The sequence below is a fragment of the Pipistrellus hanaki genome, assembly GCF_964339955.1.
Source record: "Pipistrellus hanaki genome assembly, chromosome: 2".
In the NCBI taxonomy this organism is placed as follows: Eukaryota; Metazoa; Chordata; class Mammalia; order Chiroptera; family Vespertilionidae; genus Pipistrellus; species Pipistrellus hanaki.
Window position 1 is genome coordinate 48,762,566 of NC_140504.1, and position 26,716 is coordinate 48,789,281.

General features: G+C 35.1%; 1 protein-coding gene across 10 annotated transcripts in view; it reads left to right on the forward strand.

Annotated features, from left to right (window-relative positions):
• The window catches only part of DLG1 (discs large MAGUK scaffold protein 1), a 237,004-nt gene that overhangs the window by 192,059 nt on the left and 18,229 nt on the right, over positions 1–26,716 (forward strand). For 5 of the 10 annotated variants that reach the window (XM_084871554.1, XM_084871550.1, XM_084871557.1 and 2 more), the window contains 5 exons: positions 1,846–1,945; positions 13,060–13,101; positions 15,907–15,957; positions 17,043–17,144; positions 17,386–17,558. In XM_084871554.1, the coding sequence (XP_084727680.1) occupies positions 1,846–1,945; positions 13,060–13,101; positions 15,907–15,957; positions 17,043–17,144; positions 17,386–17,558 (468 nt within the window). Of the gene's footprint in view, positions 1–1,845; positions 1,946–2,619; positions 2,654–13,059; positions 13,102–15,906; positions 15,958–17,042; positions 17,145–17,385; positions 17,559–26,716 lie in introns of all 10 variants that reach the window. The other 5 variants (XM_084871556.1, XM_084871559.1, XM_084871551.1 and 2 more) reach the window with 2 other exon arrangements.

Sequence of the window (26,716 nt, forward strand, 5' to 3'; positions counted from 1 at the left end):
CTTGACAGTTTATAAAATAATTATAAGCCCAGAGTCCTTCCATATTTTTTACTCAACTTAATTTTCAGCTCCCACTTAGAGGTATTAGAGCCTTCAAATTTTTAGATTGAAATCAAGATAATCAACTTGACAGTGAACTATGAACTTATTAATCCTGAATTATTAATATGAAAAGGTAAAAGTGAAAGTTTAATCTTGGCTTTATAAAGATTCTTATCAAAATGAAGTCTTTGAAGTAATAGAATTTAAGCTAAAAGTCACTTTAATCTATTTCAGACCCATAATCACCTGGCTTTTTATGCTTAAAAATATAGGCATGCTGAACACATACTGCCTGGTGTCAATACACTTCAAAATAATGATAGCATCTTTTAATGTGGATAAACTCAGGAAAAATCAAAACAAAATTTTTATTCTTTATATTGATCCCACCTCAAAAAGTATAATAATAATTCCAAATGTCAATTGTATGTTAAGGTCATTTCCTTCAAGACATGTATGCCTATGACAGAAATTACAAAATAAACTATTACTCTTTAATAGGCTCATCTTTCTTTGTGCTGCATGTTTTTTTAAATCTATGAATGCACAGTACTGCTGGTATGGCTCAATGATTGAGCATTGACACATTAACTAGGACAAGAGGTCCTGGTTTGATTCCCATCAGGGCATATGCCAGAATTGCTGGTTCAATCCCCAGTAGAGGGTGTGCAGGAATCAACCGATTGATGATTCTCTATCATCATTGATGTTTCTTTCTCTCTCTCTCCCTCTCCCTTCCTCTCTAAAAACAATAAAAATATATTTTTTTAAATCTATGAATGCACAAATGGAACATTTAAGAATGAAAAAAAATTGTTTTCAATATCTGTGCAATAAGGAACATCAAAGTAGTTGTTCATCTTCCTTATAGCAATTATGTATAAACTATTCAAATTTCACTTGTCTTATTTGGCTCTTACTGGCACCAAACTTTTTATTCTCTATTCAGGATTGATGGTGCTGATGAATTGAATCTGGTTCTATATTATTTATATATGCTTTTTAAAATAGATTAGTAAAGCTTAAAGACAAAGGAATCAGTTATGATAGCACTCATGTTGGCTAAAACAATCCTAACGCTTCTTTCTTGGTTAGATAGCATTGGTAAGTCTTTTCTTGGACTCTTTGGCTTTGATAGAGCCCTCTTAGTGTTCTTCCTATTTTCTGACTAATGTCAAAAGCATTTGGTTATTTTTTTTCTCTTCAAGGATGGATGGATAGATAGATGATTGATAGATAGATAGATAGATAGATAGATAGATAGATAGATAGATAGAAAAAAGCTAAAATAGAGGTTTTTGTTAGTTTGTTGGAGCCACACTAAAAAGGAAAAGAAAAAGGAGGGGAAATGTGCTTGAGCAAAATGAAGGTTATTACCTAATGCATAAAAATTATTTGAACAGCTAGAAGAATCATTTAAAATAACTTTTGCTATAGAGCACCTAGCTCCTGGCAATCTAGAAAAGTATTTATTGTTATGAATAGATGTTAGCTTGGTCTGTACCATAGTAGTACCTTACCTGATTTACTCTTTTTAATTTTATCAAGGAGCAAATATTCCTTATTTTTAGCTATTACTGAATTACACTCTTTAAATTTTTCAGTATTTTCTGTTATAAAACATTAGAATTAGAGGAGTTAATACAAAATTAGAAATTCACTTTATATGTGAATTAAGTAAAATTCATATATAAACTGCACACTGTGGTCACAAGAGTCAGCTTCCACAGAGCTGCTAGGCTGGCTGGGCTTTGTACACACAGACAGTAGACATCCCTTTGTTTTGCCCCTCCTTCTCTTCAGCAGTCATTCAATGACAAGCGTAAAAAGAACCTCTTTTCCCGAAAATTCCCCTTCTACAAGAACAAGGACCAGAGTGAGCAGGAAACAAGTGATGCTGACCGTAAGTATGTGGATCCAGTGGTCAACTGAAAATAAATGTAGAGGGACCTACTGCCCTGCAGTTGGTTGTTACCATGGAGACAGTTTCAAGAGCTGCAACAGGTTACTAATTGTCTTAACCAGGGGCAATTTATCAGGCATAAATTAATTTGTATACCAATCTTAATTTTTCTGGCACCCTAGGGATTCTTAATTTAAAATAAACAGTTTTTTTAAGCTGTACATTTAAAACAGTATTATTTGACGAAAGGATTCTTACAATAAATAATATACTCTCAAAGAATGTTTTAGAGGAAAAATATGGATACCTGGGAAGCTACTTAGTGATTTCTAAGTATGACATAACCAATTTTTGATAAATAGATCTTCTGAAATCATTCCATTTTTATTCTATTTCTTCTTCATATGTTGACAGTCTGGATTTTACTTTTGAAATAGCAAGTAACAGTCTCAAACTTTACTGCTCCATAATAGAACTTTCATTCTTTTAGTAGATTACATTTAACTGCTAGCTTATCTCAAGTTTTCAGAAATCTACAAAAATTATCTATAAGATATGCACCTGTAATGGTCTTGGAACTGTCTCTTATTGTAGCACCAATTTTATGCATTACTGACAACTATTTTCTTTGATTATCTTTTTATTGCTTGCTCTCTGGGAACTACTCTCTACAGGAGATCCCTGACGACATGGGATCAAAAGGCCTGAGTAAGTGATCAAAATACTCCCAAGTTATTTTTAACCTCCATCTACAGACCTACCTTTTTCAGATACATTTTGAGAATCATGGTAGTGCCTTTCTGGCATGAGGAGGTGTATGATTTAGATTGCTTTTAGGCTTTCATGTTAATATAATGCTTGGGATTTTTATTTCTATAATACACATCTTTTGTTTTTCTAATACTCCATTTTTCAGTCATTTGAAAAACTGCTCAATATTTACATTTTTTAAATATAAAAACTTTTTAACATTTTTAAAACTAGTGCTACCTGCCCTCATTATTAGAATATAGAAAATAATCTTCCTTACAGTTTTATATCACCCTTTCTAAAAAAAAATTTTTTTAATCACTTTGATTTTAGAAAAGCATTGCTATAATGTGAAACTAAAACACAATAGATAAATGTTAGAGAAGAACTATGGACCTCAAGTTCAAATAGCAGTCTTCATAGAGGGAAATTTACATGTCTTTTTTAAGGAGGTTGTAATTTATGAAAAGAATTATAAGAAATATTTTTTTTCATTTAACCATGATGTTGTTTCTGCTTTTTGTTTTTCTTGTTTAATTTTCTAACTAGAACTTAGTCTTCATATAAAGCTTGATACACAGTTTGATATATAGGAGTCATTTAATAAACATTGGAATAAATAAATGAAACAAGAAGTCATTTAAGCAATCAGTTATAAATGTGGGTGTTATCAAATTGATTAAATGTGAAATTTTATCAAATATTAATAACTTAATTTAGGTGACTCAGAAGTAACGTTTTAGGCTAAAGATTTTTCTAGATAATTCTTTTCCTTTGTATTATTAAGCATTTAAAAAACTTCTTTTTTATAATTCATTAATTATTAAAGATATAATCAGTATCTTTCAACTTTCTAAGTTCTACATTAATAATCATTAAATTTCATAATTTTTCCTGATTTACCCTAACTATACAGGTATTTTAATCTAAACTATAGAAACTTGACTTTTATTTCAACCTTAATAATTAAAAGTTTGTATTAGACTGAAGGCAGTATGCTTTATATGTAATTATTTTTATTAGACACACAGACAGTAGACATCCCTTTGTTTTGCCACTACTCTTCTTGATTCTTTTTGCATGTGCCTCTTTAGGATTTGGCAAGAACCCATGAATTTACTATCACTATGGTACCCTTGTGAAAATCTTCAAAAGTGGAAAATATTTCCATAATTTTTTTTTTTTTTTTTTTTTTTTTTTAACGAGAGAAACATCAATTGGTTGCCTCTTGCATGTGCCCCAACCAGAACTGGGGATCAAACCTGCAACCTAGATATGTGCCCTGGGCTCCACAGATTTTTAAAAAATATATATTTTATTGATTTTTTACAAAGAGGAAGAGAGAGGGATAGTTAGAAACATCTATGAGAAAGAATCATTGATCAGCTGCCTCTTGCACACCCCCTACTGGGGAAGTGCCCACAACCAAGGTACATGCCCTTGACCGGAATCAAACCCACGACCTTTCAGTCCACAAGCTGACGCTCTATCCACTGAGCCAAACCGGTTTCAGCTCCACAGATTTTTAATGGTATAGAATTTATTTTGAGAATGATAACATGTTTTAGAGATGGTATGAATCAGCATAAGTACCCACAGGTTTTTATTATCTGTTGAGTCATTGGAGACCTAAAGAAAGCTCATTTAAAAAGGAATTTAAGGAAGAATTTTGTTGCCATATTGATATTGTTATGATGGATGATAATCACCTCTTGACCAAATCATAATTTTATCTTTCATTTTAATTGAGATTGGTACTTGGTAAAAGCAACAAATAAAAAATGGTAACTGAATATCAGACAATGTAATTTAGAAAAGAATTTAAATTTTACTGGACAATGACTTAAGATCCTTTGAATGATAGGTTTCTGTGCTTCTTCTCCCAGAAACTGAAAGAAATTATCTACCCAGTAATTTAATGATCAGATCAAGATTTTATTTGGAAAATGTTGAAGGAAATAGAAACATATCAGTAAGATATGTTGGAGGTTATTACATAGATGACTTGCAGTTGGCAAGTTGCCTATTATTACGCAGTAGAAAATGCTGGGGAAGGGCATGTATCGAGTACATTTGTGGCCTCGGTTATCAAAAAGTAATAACACAGGGAATAAACTAAGAAAAATCCTGTGAGATTTTAATATAAGAAAATACATGTGACCTCATGTTAGGTACTTCTAAAGTCTTGTTGGAACAGGACTCACAAAGGGACTGAGAATAGAAGGATAAATTATTCCAGAGAAACAATCCTGTTGAAGAGGTGTAAAATAACATTGAACATTAAGGAAAATGTACAGTTACATGTAACTTCACACAACCTGTGGAAAATTTGAGGCCATTTCATTGAAGAGCAGAGAAAGAAACAAAAGTGATACCCTAGCCCAGTGGCCGGCAAACTCATTAGTCAACAGAGCCAAATATCAACAGTACAAAACAGACTGAAATTTCTTTGGAGAGCCAAATTTTTTAAACTTAAACTTCTTCTAATGCCATTTCTTCAAAATAGACTCACCCAGGCCGTGGTATTTTGTGGAAGAGCCACAGTCAAGGGGCCAAAGAGCCGCATGTGGCTCGTGAGCCGCAGTTTGCCGACCATGGCCCTAAAATACTTTTCATGGACATGAATTTAGTAATTCTATGAAAAAGAAAATTAAATAAATTATTGATTTGCCCTGTTGGCAGTAGAATAATGAGAGAAACTGTCTTTCAAAACCTAATTTTGACTAACAACTAGAGAATGATGGAAACCTGAGAGAATGCAACTAAGTCATCATAGCTTGTGGATAGCTAAAAATAGAAACTTGTGCAGACTTTATGCTTTAAGAAGGCAATTTTGAAAAAGTTCAGGAGGAAAAAACTGGGTAAGATTTCCTTTAATAGCCAAAAGAAATACAGTTCAGGAAGGACTATAAAAGGTGCTCAGAAGTGAAGTTATGACATGCCATTTAAAACAAGGTTTGTACCTATCTCTTGTACGCAGCTCAATTTTTATATCTTTTAATTCTGTGGAACATCTCAAAAACTTCCTGTTAGGCACACAGTTTTCCATTATATCTCTTTCCTTCTCATTTTAAAGACTTATTAAGCAGGTTTTTGCAGAGTTCTTAGATGCCAAAACCAGACTTATTTTCAATTATGCTTGGAATAAATATAATAGTACTAGAATTACTTGAGATTGGTGATGTATAGTATTTCAAGAGCACCAAGAGAATAGACATGCGTTCTTAGGAAGAAATGTTTGATAGAAAGGTGAGACTTGGTTAAAGAGATTTGAAATTATTATGCTCATCAAATACCATAAACAAAATAAAAATAAAAACTTGAAAAATATATTTATACCATGTATGTCAAAGGGATAATAACCTGGCACTATACATTTCTAACATGAAAAGAAACAGACTAACTCTCCATTAGAAAACTGGACAAAAGATAAGAGTGCTCAAAAGATAAATAAATGAAATGGGCATATAAAAATATTTAGTGTTTCTAGTAAGCAATAAACAAAATGATGTTTTACTGATTACCTTGGTAGACTTTTCTTTTAAAAGACAACTCAGTGATTGAGAGGGTGCTATAGAATGATTACTTTTAGCATATTATTATTGGGAGTGTAAATTGGTACAACCTTTCTGGAAAAGCATATCTTTTTTTTTTAATATTTTATTGATTTTTTTTACAGAGAGGAAGGGAGAGAGATAGAGAGCTAGAAACATCGATGAGAGAGAAACATCAACCAGCTGCCTCTTGCACACCCCCTACTGGGGATGTGCCCGCAACCAACGTACATGCCCCTGACCAGAATCAAACCTGGGACCTTTCAATCTGCAGACCAACGCTCTACCACTGAGCCAAACCGGTTTCGGCTGAAAAGCATATCTTTTGACCTACAATAATTCCCCTTCAAGGAATTTATCCTAAGAATCTAATCAGATATGGAGATAAAGGTTTATGTGTCAGAGTGCACATATATTTCTAATATTATTTAGAAATTACACCACTTGAAAATTGAAATCATCTTAGAATATCTTACAATTAAGGAGTGGTTAATTAAGTATTACATAATAAAGTATCATATAATACTTTATGATATTATATAACCATTGAAAATCATGTTAAGACATAAAGACATGAATACCTAAGATCTGGAAACAGCTCAAATGCCCATAAATAGATGAGTGGATAAAAAAGCTGTGGTACAGAATCCAAGATGGCTGCACAGGTAAACACCTAGCTGCAGCTGCACACAACAATTTCAATAAAATACAACTAAAATATAAAATGGACATTACCCAGAACTACAGGAATGTCGACTGACTGGAAATTCTACAACGAGAAGCAAGGAGAAAACCAGAAGGAAGAGCAGAGGAGCTGTAAAAGCCTAAGGTACGGAGACACGCGGCGCCCGGAGAGGACGGAGCGGCTGAGTGCCTGGCTGGCGTTCCCTAGTGGGAAGGAGATAAAAGCTCCGACTGTACTGGGCCCCAGTTCTGACTGCTCTGAACCCCAGTTCTAGGCCAGACCCCGGGGACCCAGGCTCACACAGAGGGAGCTGGGCTGTAAGGCAGAACCCCGGGGGAGCGGCGAAAGGAGATTCCGGAGGTGCGCACATTGCACGCAGAGAAGGGACGTTTGGCTGTGCCGTGGGATTGCCCTGGCAGGAAGGAGACAAAAGCTCCAGACTGCTCTGAACGCCACCTCCAACTCCACTTCCAACTGAACTGAACCCCATTTCCGGGCTCATTGCGGGAGAGCCTAGACTGTTTGGTAGCAGGCGAAAATTGAGGGCACCTTTCTCTCAGAGGCGCTTGCAGCGAGTACTGAAGGACCCTGAGACTCAGGAGCCACATAGGGTGGGGCTGACAGATGCCAAAGCTGTAGGCTCCACCCTGAAACTCCACCCCATCAGGGAAGCTGCGAAAATGCGACAACGAAATAGATCACAAAGGAAAGAAATGGAGGACAAAAAGCAACTGGATATAGAGTTCAAATCTACACTTATAAGGTTTTTCAAGAATTTCCTAGAAAAGGTCCATATGACCTATGAGGATATGAAAAGGGATCAACTATAATTAATAAGGAATCAACAAGAAATGATAAGGGATCAACAAGAAATAAAGAATACATTGTCTGAAATAAAAAATAATATACACAGTCCTAAAAACAGAATGGAAGATTGTAAGAATCAAGTCAAAGATTTAGAACACAAAGAGCCAGAGGATACTCCTCCGCAGAAGCAAGAAGACAAGAGAATCCAGAAAGTTGAAGATAGTGTAAGAAACCTCTGGAACAACTTCAAGCGAACCAACATCAGAATTATGGGGGTCCCAGAAGATGAGAGAGAACAAGATATCGAAAACCTACTGAAAGAAATAGTGACAGAAAACTTCCCCCACCTGGGGAAAGAATTAGACTTACAAGTCCAGGAAGCGCACAGAACTCCAAACAAAAGGAATCCAAAGAGGACCACACCAAGACAAATCATAATTAAAATTCCAAGAGCAAAAGACAAAGAGAGAATATTAAAAGCAGCAAGAGCAAAGCAGGTAGTTACCTATAAAGGAGCACCTATAGGACTGTCAGCTGATTTCTCAACAGAAACCTTGCAGGCCAGGCGGGAATGGCAAGAAATATTCAAGGTGATGAATAGTAAGAACCTACAGCCAAAGATAAACTACCCAGCAAAGCTATCACTCAGAATCGAAGGCCAGATAAAGAGCTTCACTAATTAAAAAAAAAAGCTAAAGGAGTTCATCACCACCAAACCAGAATTATATGAATTGCTGAAGGGGGTTCTTTCGGAAGAAAAAGTAAATATAGATAAAAATTATGAACAACAAATACGTAACTATCAACAAGTGAATCTAAAAACCAAGGAAATTAAAAAAAAATCTGATGAACAATATTAACTGTTGAATATAATAGAATCAGAGGTATGGAAGGGGAGTGGACTGACCATTCTTGGGGAAAAGGGGAGAGGGGGGCGTGGGAAGAGACTGAACATAAACTGTGCACCTATGGATGAGGACAATGGGGGGTGGGGAAAGGGCAGAGGGTGGGAACCTGGTGGAGGAGAGCAATGGGGGGGGGGGACGTTTGTAATAATACGAACAATAAAAATTTATTTTTTTAAGAAAGCTGTGGTACATTTATACCATGGAATACTATGCAGCAGTAAAAAAGAAAGATCTCTTACCTTTTGAGATAGCATGGAGGGACCTGGAGAGTATTATGCTAAGTGAAATAAGACAGTCAGAGAAAGACAAGTATCATATGATCTCACTCATATGTGGACTCTAATGAACAAAACAAATCTGATGAACAAAATAGATCCGGAGACACAGAAGCATGGAACCAACTGTCAGATCACAGAGGGAAGGTGGGGAAAGGTGGGTAGATAGGAATAGATCAACCAAAGAACTTGTATGCATGTATGTATAACCCATGAACACAGACAATAAGGTGATGAAGGCCTGCAAGAGGGGAGGGGAAAACATATAGTACTTTCAACAATCAAGAATTAATAAAATAAAATAAAAACAATGACATGGAAAAATGTTCAAAATATAAGTGCAAAAAGTAAAATACATAACTATAGTCTCAGACTTCTAAATAAATACTTAGGGCTATTTTGAATATTGTTGCTTTGTACATGTCTCTTGTGAGCATATATATGTGTTTTTCTGTTGGGGAAATGACTAGGAAAGGAATTGCTAGGTCATAGATGTATATATGTTCAGCTTTAGTAGGCACTGCCAAGTAGCTTTCCAAAGTGGCTGTACCAATATACTCACCCCTAGTATATGAGTTCCAGTTGCTGCATAGCCTTCTCTGTGCTTGGGCTGTTTTGTTTTTGGTTTTCATTTTAGCCATTCTGATGAATGGTAAAGGTATTAATTGTGGTTTTAATTTGCATTTCCCTGTTAAGAAAAAATGCAAACACATTTATATATGTTTATTGGATATTTGAACATTTTTGATGAAGTGTCTTGAAAAAGATTAATTTTATTTATCAAGGGGGAAAAGCATTCTATCTTTTTAATAAACTTTAAGCAATGATGATTATGCTTTTCCATGGGCCATACTTTGAGTAGCAAAATATTGTAATCTTAGAAAACGAACTCAAGATGAATAGGAGAAATCCCCAGAAAAGATAGAAGATTGTAGTAACTTTAATCTTTTATCATTTAATATGTCAGTCATATTCAATAGTAGAATAATAATAAAATAAGCCCCAAGTATTCTTTTTCACCTGGCTTCTATTAATATCAACTCATGGTTAGTATTATTTCTCCTATACTCCCACTTACTCTCCCCCTCTTTTTATTCCATTGCAGTAACTAATGTTTCTTTACATACTAGAGATTATAGAGTATTATATCCTAATATAAATTTGAGATTTTTTTTTTTTTTTTTTGCATTCCTACTTGTTAAGGAAATAAGACAAAAGATAAAAGGCTATATAAATGGAGGCATCCTATATAGTAAAAGCACAATATGCAAATTGACTCAATAGCAGAATGACTGGTTGCTGTGATGCACACTGACCACCAGGGGCAGGCACTAAACACAGGAGCTGCCCCCTGGTGGTCAGTGTGCTCCCTCAGAGGAAGCGCTGCTCAGCCAGAAGCCAGGCTCGTGGCTGGTGAGCACAGCGGCAGTGGCAGGAACCTCTCCCACCTCTGCTGCAGGCAAGCAGTAAGGAGCAAGGGGTCCTGGACTGCGAGAGCCCCAGGCTGCAAGAGAGATGTCTGACTGCTGGATTAGGCCCGATCCTTAGGGGATTAGAGCCTAAGCCGGCAGGTGGACATCCCCTGAGGGGTCCCAGACTATGAGAAGAAGCAGGCTGAGCTGAGGGACCCCTTCTCCCCACCCCCCAATACACAAATCTCGTGCACCAGGCCTCTAGTTTATAATAATGATTGATGTTTGTGGAAAACAGTTTAAAGCAAACTATAATGTCTAAGTAATAAGTAGTAAGGTAAATCATGACTGATCAGTCCAATAAAATATTATACAAGAACTAGAGGCCTGGTGTATGAAAATCATGCACTTGGAGGGAGGAGGTTCAGCCCAGCCTGCGCCCTCTCAAAGTTCGGGAGCCCTTGCCTCTCATAGTCCAGGAGCCCTTGGAGATGTCTGACTGACTGCTTAGGCCCACTCCCCATGGACATCCTTAGTGCTTCCACGGAGGCAGGAGAGGCTCCTGCCACTGCACTCGCCAGCCATGAGCCCGGCTTCTGGCTAAGCTCCTGCATTGAGCATCTGCCCCCTGATGGTCAGTGCACATCGTAACAACTGGTCGTACCATTTGCATATTAGCCTTTTATTATATACTAGAGACCCAGTGCATGAAATTCATGCATAGGAGGGGGGGGGTGTTCCTCAGCCCGCCCTGCACCCTCTCCAATCTGGGACCTTTCAAGTGATGTCTGGGACCCCACCAGGATTGGGCCTAAATGGGAAGTTGGGCCTAAATGGGAAGTTGGAGCTAGCTGTCTCACAATCCAGGACAGCTAGCTCCCAACTGCTCACCTGCCTGCCTGCCTGCCTACCTGCATGATTGACCCCTAACTACTTCTGACTGCCAGCCTGATCAATGCCTAACTGCTCCCCTGCCGGTCTGGTCACTCCTAACTGTCCTCCCCTGCCGGCCTGGTTGCCCCTAACTGTCCTACCCTGCTGGCCTGGTCACCCCTAACTGCCCTCCCCTGCTGACCTGGTCACCCCTAACTGCCCTCCCCTGCAGGCCTGGTCACCCCTTACTGCCCTCCCCTGCCAGCCTGGTCACCTCCAACTGCCCTTCCCTGCTGGCCTGGTCACCCCTAACTGCCCTCCCTTGCCAGTCTGGTCACCCCTAACTGCCTTCTTCTGCTGGCCCGATTGCTTCCAGCTGCCCACCCCGGCAGGCCTGGTTGCCCCCAACTGTCCTCCCCTGCAGGCCTGGCTCCCCCCTCACTGCCCTCCCCTGCCAGCCCGGTCGCCCCTAACTGTCCTTCCCTGCAGTCCTGATTGCCCCCAACTGCCCTCCCTTACAGGCCTGGTCTCTCGCAACTGCCCTCCCTTGCTGGCCATCTTGTGGTGGCCATTTTATGTGTTGGAATGATGGTCAATTTGCATATTACCTCTCTATTATATAGGATGATTGAGAATAATTGTTTTGAAGTTCATATGGTAATATGGGAATTAATTTTTAAGTATAAACTTTTAAAAACCACAGTTTTACATGTTCTTGTTATAAATTATTTTTAATGTTTCTGCTTTATTTAAAATATACATAATCACAATTAAGAAAGTTTTATCTTTGCAGGTTAGAATAACATACTTATTTTTTACTATAACAACAATTCAAAAACTGTTATCTTTATCTGAAATCTTAAGTTCGACCATTCTCTGAAGTTTTCAATAGTGCTTCTTGACTTCCGAAGTTGATCAGGCATTGATCAGGCTGGCAGTCAGAAGACTCTGTGGGTGGTATGGTACCACAGATAATTTCTCCTGAATTTTTTTCCTTATCTATTGTTTTGCCTGGGGAAATTTTGGGTTTTAGTTTTTAGAAATAAAATTACTTTTTTATTCAAGGGAAATATTAATTGAGAGGTCATCTGAGATCACATTTACATAAGAAAAGTAGCTGGTTGTTTACTGAATAATCAAGTTTTGAAATGGGATCACTTTCAGGAGGGGCCTGACAATATGCAACTGATAAAAGCATATTTGGTTTTATTTTTTTTGTTTTAAGCAGGCATTGTCAATTTCATCAAAGTAGGGTTTCACAGAAATATTGTTCTATTTTATAAAACAGTCCCACCTTCTAGAATTCCCTTCCACTTGACTTTTATTGGAGCATCTGAATCTATGACATCTAACATGCTTCATCTGTATGATCTCAGGATCATGGACTTTAATTTTTTTTTTCAGGAACAAGAAAACTGAACTGAAAGCAAGATCATTTATTTTTTGAGACATCTCCATGAAAATGGGCATCTGTTTGCTCAAATATAACTTGTCCCCTTTGTCAATCATTACTGTTTCATAAACTCAATTAATTGGTGCCATTTTCTCTTTGGGGATTTTATGTCTGCAGTTGGACTAATTTAGGATCACTCTGATCTCTTTGTTCATAAACTGTGTTGTACAAAAATGGGCATTGTCCTTAAGGAGTTTCTTTCCCCTGCTAATTCATATTTATTTACTTGAAAAAATTAAACTTTTCAAAGAAAATAAAAAATGATTTTTAAAAATTTATTAGGTATGTAGTGTATATCAATATTTTGTAATGTCACCTTATGTTTATATTTACAATTTACTTTTTTAAATTCATGACACTGTTTTCTTTTTTTTTCTTCATTATCCTTCAATTTCAGAGCATGTAACTTCTAATGCCAGCGATAGTGAAAGTAGTTACCGTAAGTGTTTTAAGTTACTTATTCTTTTGTAATCTCAAGTAATATATATTCTTCGGCATTTTTTTTCCTTTAGTGATGTGTTCTAAAAACTGAAAATTAAAAAATACTTAATCTTTTAAAATCAGTGAGAGACAACTAAAATTCAGAAAACTTGAAAAAAAATAGATAGATATTTTTATATATATCTATATATAAAAACATATATATATATATATATATATATATATATATATATATATAGAACTTACTTTCCAAAATTTTAATAAAATACTGAAATCTTTTTTACAAAAAGTGCTATTTGTAAACATAGTACATATATGTGTGTATGTCTTTAAAAGGAGTAAATATCTAGTAAAATGAGAGGTAAACTTACATTTTGCCATTTTCTTTAGCACTTATTTTGTTTTAATATGAGCATTAAAATTATTTTTCAGTAATGCTAAATTATAATTGACTTTATTTCCTTTTTTATTGTGTCACCAGTATTGGTCTGGGTCAAATTATTGTTTATTACCAGTCTTTGGTGAATATAGACATTATGAAGGAAAATTTTTCAACAGTTGCTCAGACTATAATACTGATTTTATTTTTGGTGTTTTGTGTTACATTCTGGGTATTATACTTGACCCTTGAACAGCATGGGTTTGAACTGTACATGTTCACTTATATGTAGATTTTTTTCAGTAAATTCCATAAATGTATTTTTTAAATGTATTTCTTAGCATTTTCTTTTCTCTAGTTACTTTACTGTAAGTATTCTTACAGTATATAATACACATAACATACAAAATATGTGCTAATCAACTTTATGTTACCGATAAGGCTTTCAGTAAATAGTAGGCTACTAGGAGTCAAGAGTTATATGTAGATTTTCAGCTTTATGGGTACTCAGCATCCCTAACCCTCAAGTTGTTCAAGGGTCTACTGTACATTATTAAGTGAATTCTACAAGCATGTGAAGTTTTTAAACAGATTTGGGGCATGGGAGGAGGGGAGAGTACATGAATATTGTCAGTTCTAGCATCTTAAAAGTTAAAATGCTTTTCTAACTTTTTTTTTATGCTCTCTAATCTGAAAGTATTCTTGATTACAGATGAGTATGGCTGCTCAAAAGGTCCATCCTATTAATATCAGTTCCTACTATTTTTCATGTTGACAATATATACTTTTAATCCTCACTCATTTGATTGGTTATTTTTTCTGTGTAATAGTTACTTAATAATTTAACTTTTTTGGTATGGGAATGTGATTTTATATATTTTAGCACTTAATTATAATCATAATTCACCATAGAGTAGTTGAGTAGCTTTCTAGATTAAAAAGAGGTCATGAAAGTATATACTGTCTCATCATTTGCATGAATTATTAGGTGTGGAATATTCAAATTGCATGTTTTTGCTAATATGTAAACCATGTTTTACATACAGTACTTTAAAAAGCAGCTTGTAAATGTGTATTTTATATATTATGGTAATAAACTTAGAACAATTAAATATACTTTTAAAGTAGAAAAGAATATATTATGCCAATATGTAAATTTAAAAGATCTACAGCTGCATACATATAATATCAACCATTGACAAAGTTAGTGAAAAGGATGTTAAAAGAATTGTGTTGCTAATCCAGGAAAAAAAAAAAATCTTTAAATATATTATCCAATATTGATTGCTTTTATGGAACCACTTGAATTAACAGCCTTTCCTATTTGTTTTCTACACATTTGTGTGTGTGTGTGTGTGTGTGTGTGTGTGTGTGTGTGTGTGTGTTAAGAACTGAAATTGTTCACTCTTTTTTTAGATCTTTTCATTGAGTTTTGATTTCTAAACTTTTTTAAGCTCTAAACCTTTAATGTTAGAGGATTTAACTTCTAAAACTTTGAAGATAAAAGCAAAATATACTTTAATCTCCTTTACTGTGTGATTTATTTTGTTTGAAGGAACAGATTTAGTTTTATGTAAAAGCTTTTTTTAGCTTACTTTAAATGTAATTTTCTTAATTGAGTAAGTGAATTATAAGAATAAATGAATTTTTATCAGTGAAATAGAGACTGTAGTTTTACCTCTGCATAAAAAAAAAAAAATTTTTATTGTGCCCTAACTGGTTTGGTTCTGGATAGAGCGTCGGCCTGTGGACTGAAGGGTCCCAGGTTCGATTCCAGTCAAGGGCATGTACCTTGGTTGGGGCACATCCCCTGTAGGGAGTGTGCAGGAGGCAGCTGATCAATGTTTCTCTCTCATTGATGTTTCTAACTCTCTATCCCTCTCCCTTCCTCTCTGTAAGAAAATAAATAACATATTTTTTTTTAATTTTATTGTAAAGTAATTGTAATTATAAAAATATTTATGTAATCTATTAAATTTTATAACTGACGGGAATAAAATAGCTGCATATTCTTAACAGCTGGCAATTACCTAATATACACATATGTAGAACTGCTCATCAAACTAATAATCTTTTTAAAATTTAATAGTTCTTAGGTTAATGAGCCATACTTGACATCACAAATGAAATTTTTAAATAGATCTAATGATAACCTGTAAACTCAGATAATAGAAAGATACTTATGAAATACATAGCACATTTACATTTTGTTTTTACATTTATCAAACTTATCTTTATGGCTTTGTGATTTACCACTTTTCTTTTTTACTAAAACTTGCCAGAAATAATTTATAATGTACCTTTTTCTACATCTTTGCTATTTCCTTAGCAACGTCCTAGTAACTTTTATGTTATATATGAAGAATTAAATTAGCATTAGTTATCTTTACAGATTTTCTTATCTGTATTTTAATCTTCTAATAGGTGGTCAAGAAGAATATGTCTTGTCTTATGAACCAGTGAACCAACAAGAAGGTTTGTGAAGCCTGTTGATGTTTTATAATCTTCTAGAAAAATATAGTTTTTAATTTGGGAAATAGGTCTAAATCATACCTCAAAAATGTTTTTAGAATTTTACTATTATTTTTTTTAGTATATGTATAAATGTGGAACTTTACTATTTTATGAAATATGAGTTTTAGCCCAGAGCATATTATAATCTAGTGGTTTTGAATAGGTGTCTTATTTCCTAAGTGATGTATTTCCAGAGTTCATAAAAGTATTATTCTCCTTCCACTAACCTTTGTTCAAAATCTTGGAAGCATCTTTGATCTTTCTTTGTTTCTCATCTACCTTGTCGAATCAGTTTCTAGGAACTATTATTCTTCTATTATATCTTTTTTATTTATCACCTCCTTGTCATCCCTCCTACCACAATGTTAATTCTGACTGTCACTATCGATGTCTTGTCTTCCAGCTTGATCCCTTACAATCCAGTGTATACACTTCTAGTAGATTATCTTTCTAGATTACTACTGTGATTATATCACTTCTTAATACTCAGTTTCTTTTTGTCCTTCTTTGACCTGCTTTCTTACAGTTTTCTACTTCAAAAATAATCAATAGCCCGATGTGGCTTTGTGGTTGAATATCAACCCATGCATGTACCAAGAGGTCACCAGTTTGATTCCCAGTAAGGGCACATGTTGGGTTTTGGGCTCAGTCTGGCTACAGCAGGAGGCAGCTGATCAATGTTGGTGCATCAATGTTTCTATCTCTCCCTCTCCCTTCCTTTCTCTCTAAATTAATAAAAATATTTTTAAATGATGAGTAAAATACAGCACTGTTTTCTCATTTATAATGAGATGATATTAACAATGTACATAAACATTATCTGCTAAAATGCTGGATTTTACTTGGTTGAATTATCAATTCTTCCAGCGGGAGGTTAACTTAAGCTTAAGATCTTAGTGAATGCTAACAAACTAGCAAGTTAGGCATCATTGGTGGAAAAAAAAAAATCTTACTGTCTATTAAGGATACTTTGTTTGGTGAAATAAAATACATTGATGTTTGTTTAGTGTTTATTCCTTTTAACATGCAGTATACTTATCTTATAGTTAATTACACTCGACCAGTGATTATATTGGGACCTATGAAAGACAGGATAAATGATGACTTGATTTCAGAATTTCCAGACAAGTTTGGATCATGTGTTCCTCGTGAGTAACCCACATAAAAAAATCTTAATTATCATTCTTAACATTTTGTCACTGTATGTGGTAAAAATAAACATTATCATTTTTATATATTTATCAGTTATTCCTCTATCCTCCCTATTATTGTCCTTTTTCAAATATAAATTAACCTCTGTTGCATTGAACTTTATAAAATAGGTATTTAAGTATAAAATGAATTTGTAGTATTTTTAATACTAAACACTTCAAGTTCTTTCTATTAAAGATACAACTAGACCAAAAAGAGATTACGAGGTAGATGGAAGAGATTATCATTTTGTGACTTCAAGAGAACAGATGGAAAAAGATATCCAGGAACATAAATTCATTGAAGCTGGCCAATATAACAACCATCTGTATGGAACAAGTGTTCAGTCTGTGCGAGAAGTAGCAGAAAAGGTAAGCATCAAAATGATCCAGAATATAGTTTCTAATTAGATATGCCTTTGACAGTAAGACAGAAACTTTTTTTAAAAATACAGATGTTGAAGAATTGATTAATGTTACTGACTCATTCAACTAAATAATTTTCAATGGCCATAAGCTTTTATAAGGTCAAACCTTATATGATTTTAAATTTATGTAAGTCTTATATTTCTCCTACTTTTCAAAAATATTTACAATGACATAAAGTGGCTCTTGACCCTGGGTACACATTAGAATCATCTAGGGAGCTTTAAAAACATGCCCACACCTAAACCAATTAATCAGGATATTTGGGGGATGGGGCCAGAGGCATCTGTATTTCTTTATTCCATGTCTATTATTTTCTGTTCCATCCCCAATGTGTTTTTTACAGTATTTATTACAACTAAGAATTATTTAAGTTACTTGTTTTGAACAAAACAAGGCTTGAGTTTTCATCTGTTTTCTTTAAATTTTACAGTGCTCTTAGCAACAGCCTGTCATGTTCTTTGCATTGAATATTTGCATGTAGATAGATATGAAAGAATAAATGATGAATGAAAGAGTACAAAATTAGGTAATTGTGTTAAAATATGTTTAAATACATTTGTTTTATAGCTGTGATGGGAGTTCATCACTTGCATTTTTTAAACTAGCTTAGTAGAAAGTAATATGCAACCCTGGTTTATAGAAGGCACAGATACTCAAATGGGTAATTCATATATTAAAACTTAAATTAGTGAGACTAGGAGAATACATCAGACTCGGCAAAAATATTTTCTGGGGAATGAGACATTAGAATCTGGGAGAATTTGGATGAACGATTATGGTTCTATTTCTACCAAATTGTGTATCAGAGGTCTTGTATCAGCAAAGGTGTTATTTTATGTCTGGCTACAGACATAAAATCCCCGGCCCCCATCAGGGTGGGTGGGGGAGACAGTCAATTGATATGTCTCTCTTTCACATTGATGTTTCTCTCTCTTTCTCCCTCTCCCTCCTCTTCTCTCTCTCCCCCATTCCTTCCACTCTTTCTGAAAAACAATGAGGATTAACAACAACAAAAAGATGCCAGACAAAAAATAGCTGGTGGTCAGTTTTTATAAATGTTATGGTCTTCATGAAAAGAGCACATTTCTAAAAAGAGATCATTTTTTTACTTAAAAGATGTTCTTGTAAGTAGAAAAATAAAAGGAAACTCCAATCACAAAATACTGAATTGTCCACAACATTTTGGAATAGTGTTCTTAGGCGCAAAGAAAAATGTCAAAAATTTACCAGACTGTGTTGAGAGCAGGGTTCATGGCTGATCCTGGCAGAATACACCACGTACTTAGAGTTTAGGAAAAGTGTGCTTATTTTTTTAGATATCAAACACATGTGAGTTAATATTACTCGAAACAAATTTTTTTTCTTTTGCCTTGAATGCACCAGCTGTTGGCTAATAACTCCAAAGAAAGGATGTCATAAAACTTTAGAAACATTTGCTTTCAGGGTCTGCCAGAGCATCTTTTGGGGATGCAAGGCAGAACTTTCCGGCTCCTCCCACCCGGGATCCGAATCTGTAAAGGAACAATACAACCATTTACTTAACACAGTAATGATGAGTTCAGTCAATTACTCTATTGATGAAAAACAATGGGAAATTTAGTTAACATATTTTCAATTAAACATCTCTCCACTTTTCCAAAAGTTTCATTTCTCTCTTTGAAACTTAAATGTGAAAATATTTAACCTTTTAAGTCACTCTGAGGACTATTTTGTATGATCCAATTTGATTTAAAAATTCATTGTGAGATATTACATAATAATTTTCCCCAAAATAATGAGTATCCTTTCTTATTCAATAAATCTAGGAGCTCAACTTAAAACTGATCCCAATCACTCAAAAAAATTTTTGTAAAGATTAATTCCGACTATTGATTTAAATTAGATTGATAAGGAATGTGCATTTTCAAGCACTGTATCTGTTATATAAAACTGTAATTTTAATTGAAATCTAATTATTAGTCATTCTTGATCCATAAACAATTTCATAATAATCCACAGTAAACAGTACTCTTCACTTAAGTAATATCAGATAATAGATGCGATGAATTTGGGAAAACTGTAAAGCATTATGCAAAGTCAAGATAACACCACGGTTACCTATCATGGAGGTAAGGTGGGCAAGGAATGAAAAAACTTGAATTTTCACCTCAGCTCTACCACTAACAACTGCTGCTGCTTTGAAATTAACTTCTCTGAGACTCCGTTTCTAATTCTTTTAAATAAAAACATTAGCGCAGGTCATCCATTGGTTTTAGCACTTGAATGTTTCCCTTTCATTTCATGATCTGAAGAACTTTCCTTCACATAAAATCTTACAAAAAACCCTGATATAAAAACATATTTTGTAAGAGTGCTCTGGTTGATATGGGAGCGGGTGATCTTGACTCCATATTTGGCTTCTCCATCATGGTGGCTCTCAAAACTACCGGAGAAGCTGCAGGGAACAGAGGGCCAGCAAGAACCTTTACAGAATTCTTATTCTTAACTAGAATCTTAACCGAGAAACTAGAATTAGCAAAAAAGTTTTCTGAAAATCATCTGTCAAATAAATCTCCTATTCCCTTCGTACATGGTAGTTGAGGCTTGATGATACAGGAAAGCTTTAACTGAATTCACTTCATGGGTCTTATGGCTTTGAGAAGTATGCTAGTTGTAAGAATTCTTAAGTTTAAGCTTTTTGAATAAGAAAAAGCGAGGAACAAAACTATAATTTTAAAACAAATATTGTAGGTAAAATATATGAAGTAAATCAGAGTTAATATCAATCTTTGAAAATTCACATATAATTTTAGGATTTCATGTAGACTACTAGTCACATCTTGTCAAATGGAAGCTTTTAAACCAATAAAATAGATTTTGGAATTTAAATATGAGTCACATGATTATAATTAAGGTAGAACACAATAGACAGCTCCCACTGATCCACTCAGAGTATGGTAAAGAACAAAATGATAAAAGAAGTTCCTAAAGGATTGGCAAGCGGGCAAGTGTCATGTTGTTTTAGAAAAGTTACTGAGAATTTTTAAGTAGATTTTCCCTGAAACCCATTTTGACTATCTAAATAATATCACAACCACTATTAAAATTGATGTTTTCTACAATTCAAATCTGGGGTGTAAGTCAGGGAAGGTGTTTCAGGGAAGATTATGCTTAAAGGTGGTGTATAAAGATTAATAAGCAGACCAGGGCAGGTAAACAGAACTGTGGACAGAGAAAGGTGCATTGCAGCCAGCAAATATATATATCTTTTTATCTGAAATGTTTATGGTTGTTTTTCATTTTTAGCATCATATCTGCTTAATCCTCTCTTGGTTTTCAACAATCTCTAAATTGTGTCTTAAAGTTTGAATCAGTGTAGTGGAATGGCTGTATATCGCCTCACCCCACCTCCATGTCACATCACTCTCTGAACAACACATCTTGACGCCTGAAAATGATAGCATCCAGCTCCAATCAAAACTTGTTCGCAGCTCTGATGTAGATCTGGGGGCTCTTCCATGTTATTTGAAACTGGTATTGATTGCTTCAGGTCTAAACAATGCCCAGAGGGCCATGCTGGTTGCTTTAGATGAGGAACAAAAAAGTAAAACCAAGCTAAACAAAATGAAGAGATAAATGTAGATTCAAAAAAAATATAAACAGGAGTCTTCAGTGCCTGCTATCAGGCATCATTAAATCAAGATGCTCTTTTCGCTGGTAAGGTCAGTGAGGGAGGATGGGCATACTAGGAGACAATATGCTGCCCTGCATGAGAGCAAATTTGATGCTTAGTAAATCACATTGTTTGCTTACAGTCTTCATTTTATCTTTAATCTCTGGCAGATGGGAACTGGCTGAGAAACATGCAAGGGCACAGAATGCCCCATGTGTTAGCTTGCTTGCCTGAAAGTTCTACAAGAAGAATTTACCTCAACCTTCCAAGTCTAATCAATGGGGTACTATTTAGAGTGACCATATAGTTTATCTTCAAAGCAAGACACCTTGGAAAGAGAAAGAGGACACTGTAAATAATCATGTCTGCATAATAGGCACACAGTGGGACATTCTCAAGCAAATAGGGACTCTTAGGGAATATGTGGTGATCTTATTATTTGAAAGGAAATCTTCAAAGATAAATATGAATAACACACAGAGCACAATCTTGGAAGTAGGTTAAGAGTCAGAAAATTAGTTGCAATATCAGCCCATAAGTTTATAGATTTGGGAAAACTTTAAATTTGAGCAATGATACCCTAAATTTTTGTTGAGAGACATAAAATATCTTTCCTTTCCTATACAGTAAGTATATGTAAGTATCAGAGTGATATGCAGTTGCTAAAAAGCCAGCTTTAATGGCCTTAGTCAAGAAAACATTGCAATTCAGGCTAAACCACATATATACAGGGACAACTTTAAATTTGATTATTTAGTACTTAAATTGCTTAAGAACTTAAACTATTACAAATAAAGCACCACATGGCACATTATTCCCTATATCCTCATCTGGATGATTCTTTTCATTTTGCAAATCTCAACTCAATGTACCCTTCTCCTTGAGACCTTTTCTGGTCACCATAGCTGAAGTGACTTGCTGACTCCTGCCATACTCTGTCATATTGTCCTTATACACCCTAGTGGCTTGGGAAAATACAAGATGAAGATTGATAAAATGAGGTAGAAATTATAACTAGAATTTCTCTAAGAAGTTAGATTATTTTAAGGTTCTTTACATTTGCTAGTGATAGAGCTTGTATTTCCAACATCTAGTATAATTAAGAAGCTAGGATCAGCAATTTCAATCAGTAAAAATGAACCAGATATTCAAGATAAGTGTAGTTGCTGCTGGTACTGAAACTAGACAGAAATTTTTCCTAAAGAGTCAATTAATAAAAGACCATGTAAAAAATATTCAACAATACCATAACAGCAAGAAATTATCAGAAACCTTTTTTTAGGGTAGTATGATGACTTATGTACATTGAGTTAAAACAGTGAAGCCAAAGTGTATCTCAGACATGGTACTATACTTAAAACACTACTTGGGTCTAGAAAATAACCATCAAGTTATTTTATACCTTCAAAACTAGTTGTTTAAAATTCAGTCATATTATACAAAAAAAAAAAAATTTAAAGCAGTAATTCAGCATCTCAGTTTTCCATCTGTAAATAATACTTTTCCATAAAAGATTTGGTTAATTCTGATTAGTTTTAAAAATTGAAAAAATGAAAACGTTAGTGATGACAAAAATGTGGGAAAATAGGAAATATTAGATATTTTTAGTGGAGATAGAAATTAAAAGAACTTCTAAGAACAGTTTGGCAGTACCTATTAAATGCACATATCTTGTGACTCAGATATTCTACTTCTTGGTATTTTGGTAGAGATTCATACATGAGGATCTAAGGATGTTCATAGTACCAACCACTTTATAATAGTGGAAAAATCAACAAAGGGAAATGAATAATATTCATGCAGTGGGATACAACAGCTAGAATGAATAAACTAATATATGTACTACTTAAGTGTATCCACATTAATAAATCTCAATTATAATGAATGAGTGAAATTGCAAAGCATATATAAAGTATGATACTATGTATGTAAACTTTTAATAACATAAAACAGCCTATACAGTTAATGGATACATATTTAGTAAACATAAAAACATGCATGGGAATGATACATCTGCTTTAGGAGTATACACAGCCAGTAGCCGGTGATTTCCTTTGGGAAGAGTAGGCAGGAAACTGTAGCTTTAATTTTATTTTTTATGTTGTATTTCTTGCAAATTTATTAAAAATTCAGCCCAACCGGAGTGGCTCACTGGTTGAGTGTCAATCTATGAACCAGGAAGTCAAGGTTCAATTCCAGGTCAGGGCACATCCCTGGGTTCTTGGCTCAATCCCCAATGTGGGGCACCCAGGAGGCAGTTGATCAATGATACTCTCTCATTGTTGATGTTTCAATCTCTCATGCTCCCTTCCTCTTTGGAGTCAATAAAAATATTTTTTTAATTAAAATAACCACATCCTCAGCCTAACTGAAAAACTGATAATAACCAAACTTCAAATTACTAGTAAATTGAAAAGTAAACAACAAATCACAGTAAGCTATTTCTTGTGCAAACTCTGTGGAGAAGAAAATAATTAGAAGTTCCACAAATTAGAACTATTAAAATTAATGATCAGCTCACAATCCAAGAAAAATCTATAGGTTGTTAGAAAATTAAAAACAAAAGGCCCAGACAACTGGAAATTTTAAAACCATCTGTTAACTCTTGAATGAAAGAGAAAATACAGAATTTCTTAAAAATAATAATGAAATGATACATATCAGAATTCATAGGATACATTTAAAACCATGATTAAAGGAAAATTTACTACCTTAAAAATTTTTCAAACACAAAAAAATAAACTAAATCCCAAATCACATAGTATAAATAAAAGTGGAAATTATGTGGTATGCTGAGAAATAATAAGGTCAGAGAAGAAACTAGTAAAAAGAAGAAAAACAATAGATAAAAATCTGGATTTTTACAAGATCAGTGTCATTGATAAAACTTTTAATAAATCTGTATTGTTCAGATTATTACAATTGTTTCTTCTTTTTCCCCCAATAGCTCCCCCCCACCCAGTTCCCACCCCATCCTCTCCCCTTACCTCCCTGCCACTGTCCTCATCCATAGGTGTAAACTTTTTGTCCAGTCTCTTCCCGCACCACCCACACCGCTTTCCTCCTGAGAATTATCAATCCACTCCCATTCTATGCCCCTGATTCTATTATATTCAACAGTTTATTCTTTCCCTCAGATTTTTAATTCACTTGATTTTTAGATTCACTTTTTGATAGATATGTATTTGTTGTTCATAATTTTTATCTTTACTTTTTTCTTCTTCTTCCTCTTCTTAAAGAATACCTTTCAGCATTTCATATAATACTGGTTTGGTGGTGATGAACTCTTTAGCTTTTCTTGTCTGTGAAGTTTTTTATCTGACCTTCAATTCTGAATGATAACTTTCCTGGGTTGAGTAATCTTGGTAGTGGGTTCTTGCTATTCATCACTTTGAATATTTCTTGCCACTCCTGTCTGGCCTGCATAGTTTCTGTTGAGAAATCAGCTGATATTCATATGGGTGTTAATTAACTGTTTTTCTTTTGCTGCTTTTAATATTCTCTTTTTGTCTTTTGCCCTTGGCACTTAATTATGGTATGGTCCTCTTTGGATTCCTTTTGTTTGGGGTTCCCTGCACTTCCTGGACTTGTAAGTCTATTTCTTTCACCAGGTGGGGGAAGTTTTCAGTCATTATTTCTTCAAATAGATTTTCAGTATTTTGCTCTCTCTCTTCTTCCGGCACCACCATAATTCTGATGTTGATATGTTTGAAATTGTCCCAGAGACTTCTTCAAATTTTTGGATTCTTTTTTTTTTTTTTTTTTTTTTTCTTTTTGCTTTCTAGCTTAGTGTTTTTTGCTTCTTTGTATTTCAAATCTTTGACTTGATTTTTGCATTCCTCTAGTCTACTGTTGGGTCTCTGTATATTTTTTATTTCAGTCAGTGTATGTTTAATTTCATGTTAGTCCTTTTTCATATCCTCAAGGGTCTCATTGGATTTATTAGCCTTCTTTAGGAAACTCTTGAAAAACCTTATAACTGTGATTTTGGACTCTATATCCAGTCTTTTGTTTTCCTTCATTTCTTTTGTTTGTGATCTTTTTCTTCATCTACATTTTTGCTGCTTCCCTGAGTTAGTAGGGTGGCTTTGTGTGCTAGGTGTTCTATATGGCCCAGTAGGTCCGCCTTCCAGTTATCTGAGGTGGACACTCTTGGTGCACCCCTTTGTGGACTGTGTGTACAGCCTTGTTGTAGTTAAGTCTTGGTTGTTGTTGGTGTCACTGGGAGGAATTGACCACCAGGCCAATTGGCTCTGAGGACCCGCTTTGTCTATAATGGAAGAACTGCTGCTCTGGAGATATGCTTATGGGGCAGGACATGCTTCAGTGGGGCTTTGGTGCTCACTGACTCTGCCTCTTGAATGTGTCATTTATGGATGTGAGTAGTTGAAATCTGGTGTCATCTCACATTGACCACTAGATACGCTAGCTTCTGGATCTCTCAGCTGCTGTCTGAGGCCACCCATCAGAAGCTACAGCAAGAACTATAGTTTTCTCCTCTTTGCTTGGGGTTTGGAGGTTTTGGAGCTGTCTGCCCTGAGCTGCAGTTTGTTTGGTTAAGCTGCGATAGGGAAGTCCATTTATATGCAAAAGCCACTACGTGGAGCTTAGGTGGGTTTGTAGATTGTGTGAGGTGGAGTCTCAGGGAATCACTAGGATAATGCATGGCAAACAGCAATGGCTGCCAGTCAGCCGTCTCTGCATTTACAAGTTTCTAAGTCCCCGCATCCAGTGCCCCAGCGCAGTAAACAATGATTGCTGGGTGCACCTCTTCAAGAAAGCCACCTTCACTTTCCAACCCAATGGCAGACAGTCCACTTCTCCCTGTAGGAGTTTGGTTCCCCAACATCTCCCCAGAAACTGGAGTTCAGAGTGATCAGGAGCTTGTTTCCCTTCGGGTTGATAGAAGCAGCACACCCAGACGCCCACCACCAGCCCTATTTGCGCACCTTGTACCTCAGCTTTTCAGCACTTGTGCACATCTCAATGCTCTTTTCTCTTTCCTTGTACGTGTAGAATAGGGGTGTCGAACTCAATCAGAGAAGGGGCCAAAATCTAAAATACAGCCTAAATCGCGGGCTGAATGATTTACTGAACAGTCATAAACTGACAATGTCATAAACTGACAGCGGAGTGCAGTGATGACAGCGCGGTGCGGGCAACATTGCAAGGCCTGGCGGGCTGGATTTGGCCCGCAGGCCTTGTGTTTGACACATGTGGTGTAGAACTTCCACTCAGCCAGCTTTCCTGTGGTTCTGGGTGATAAACCTTTTCTCTTTTAGTTGTAGTTTTGAAATTGTTGTGTGAGGCAGCAGTTTTGGTGTTTACATATGCTGCCATCTTGGTTTCTCATCTCATTGATAAAACTTTAAACAGACACAGATTACCAATATCAGGAATGAGAGAAGTGACAGAATCTACAAATGTTAAAGGGAAAAAAATTAGAAGA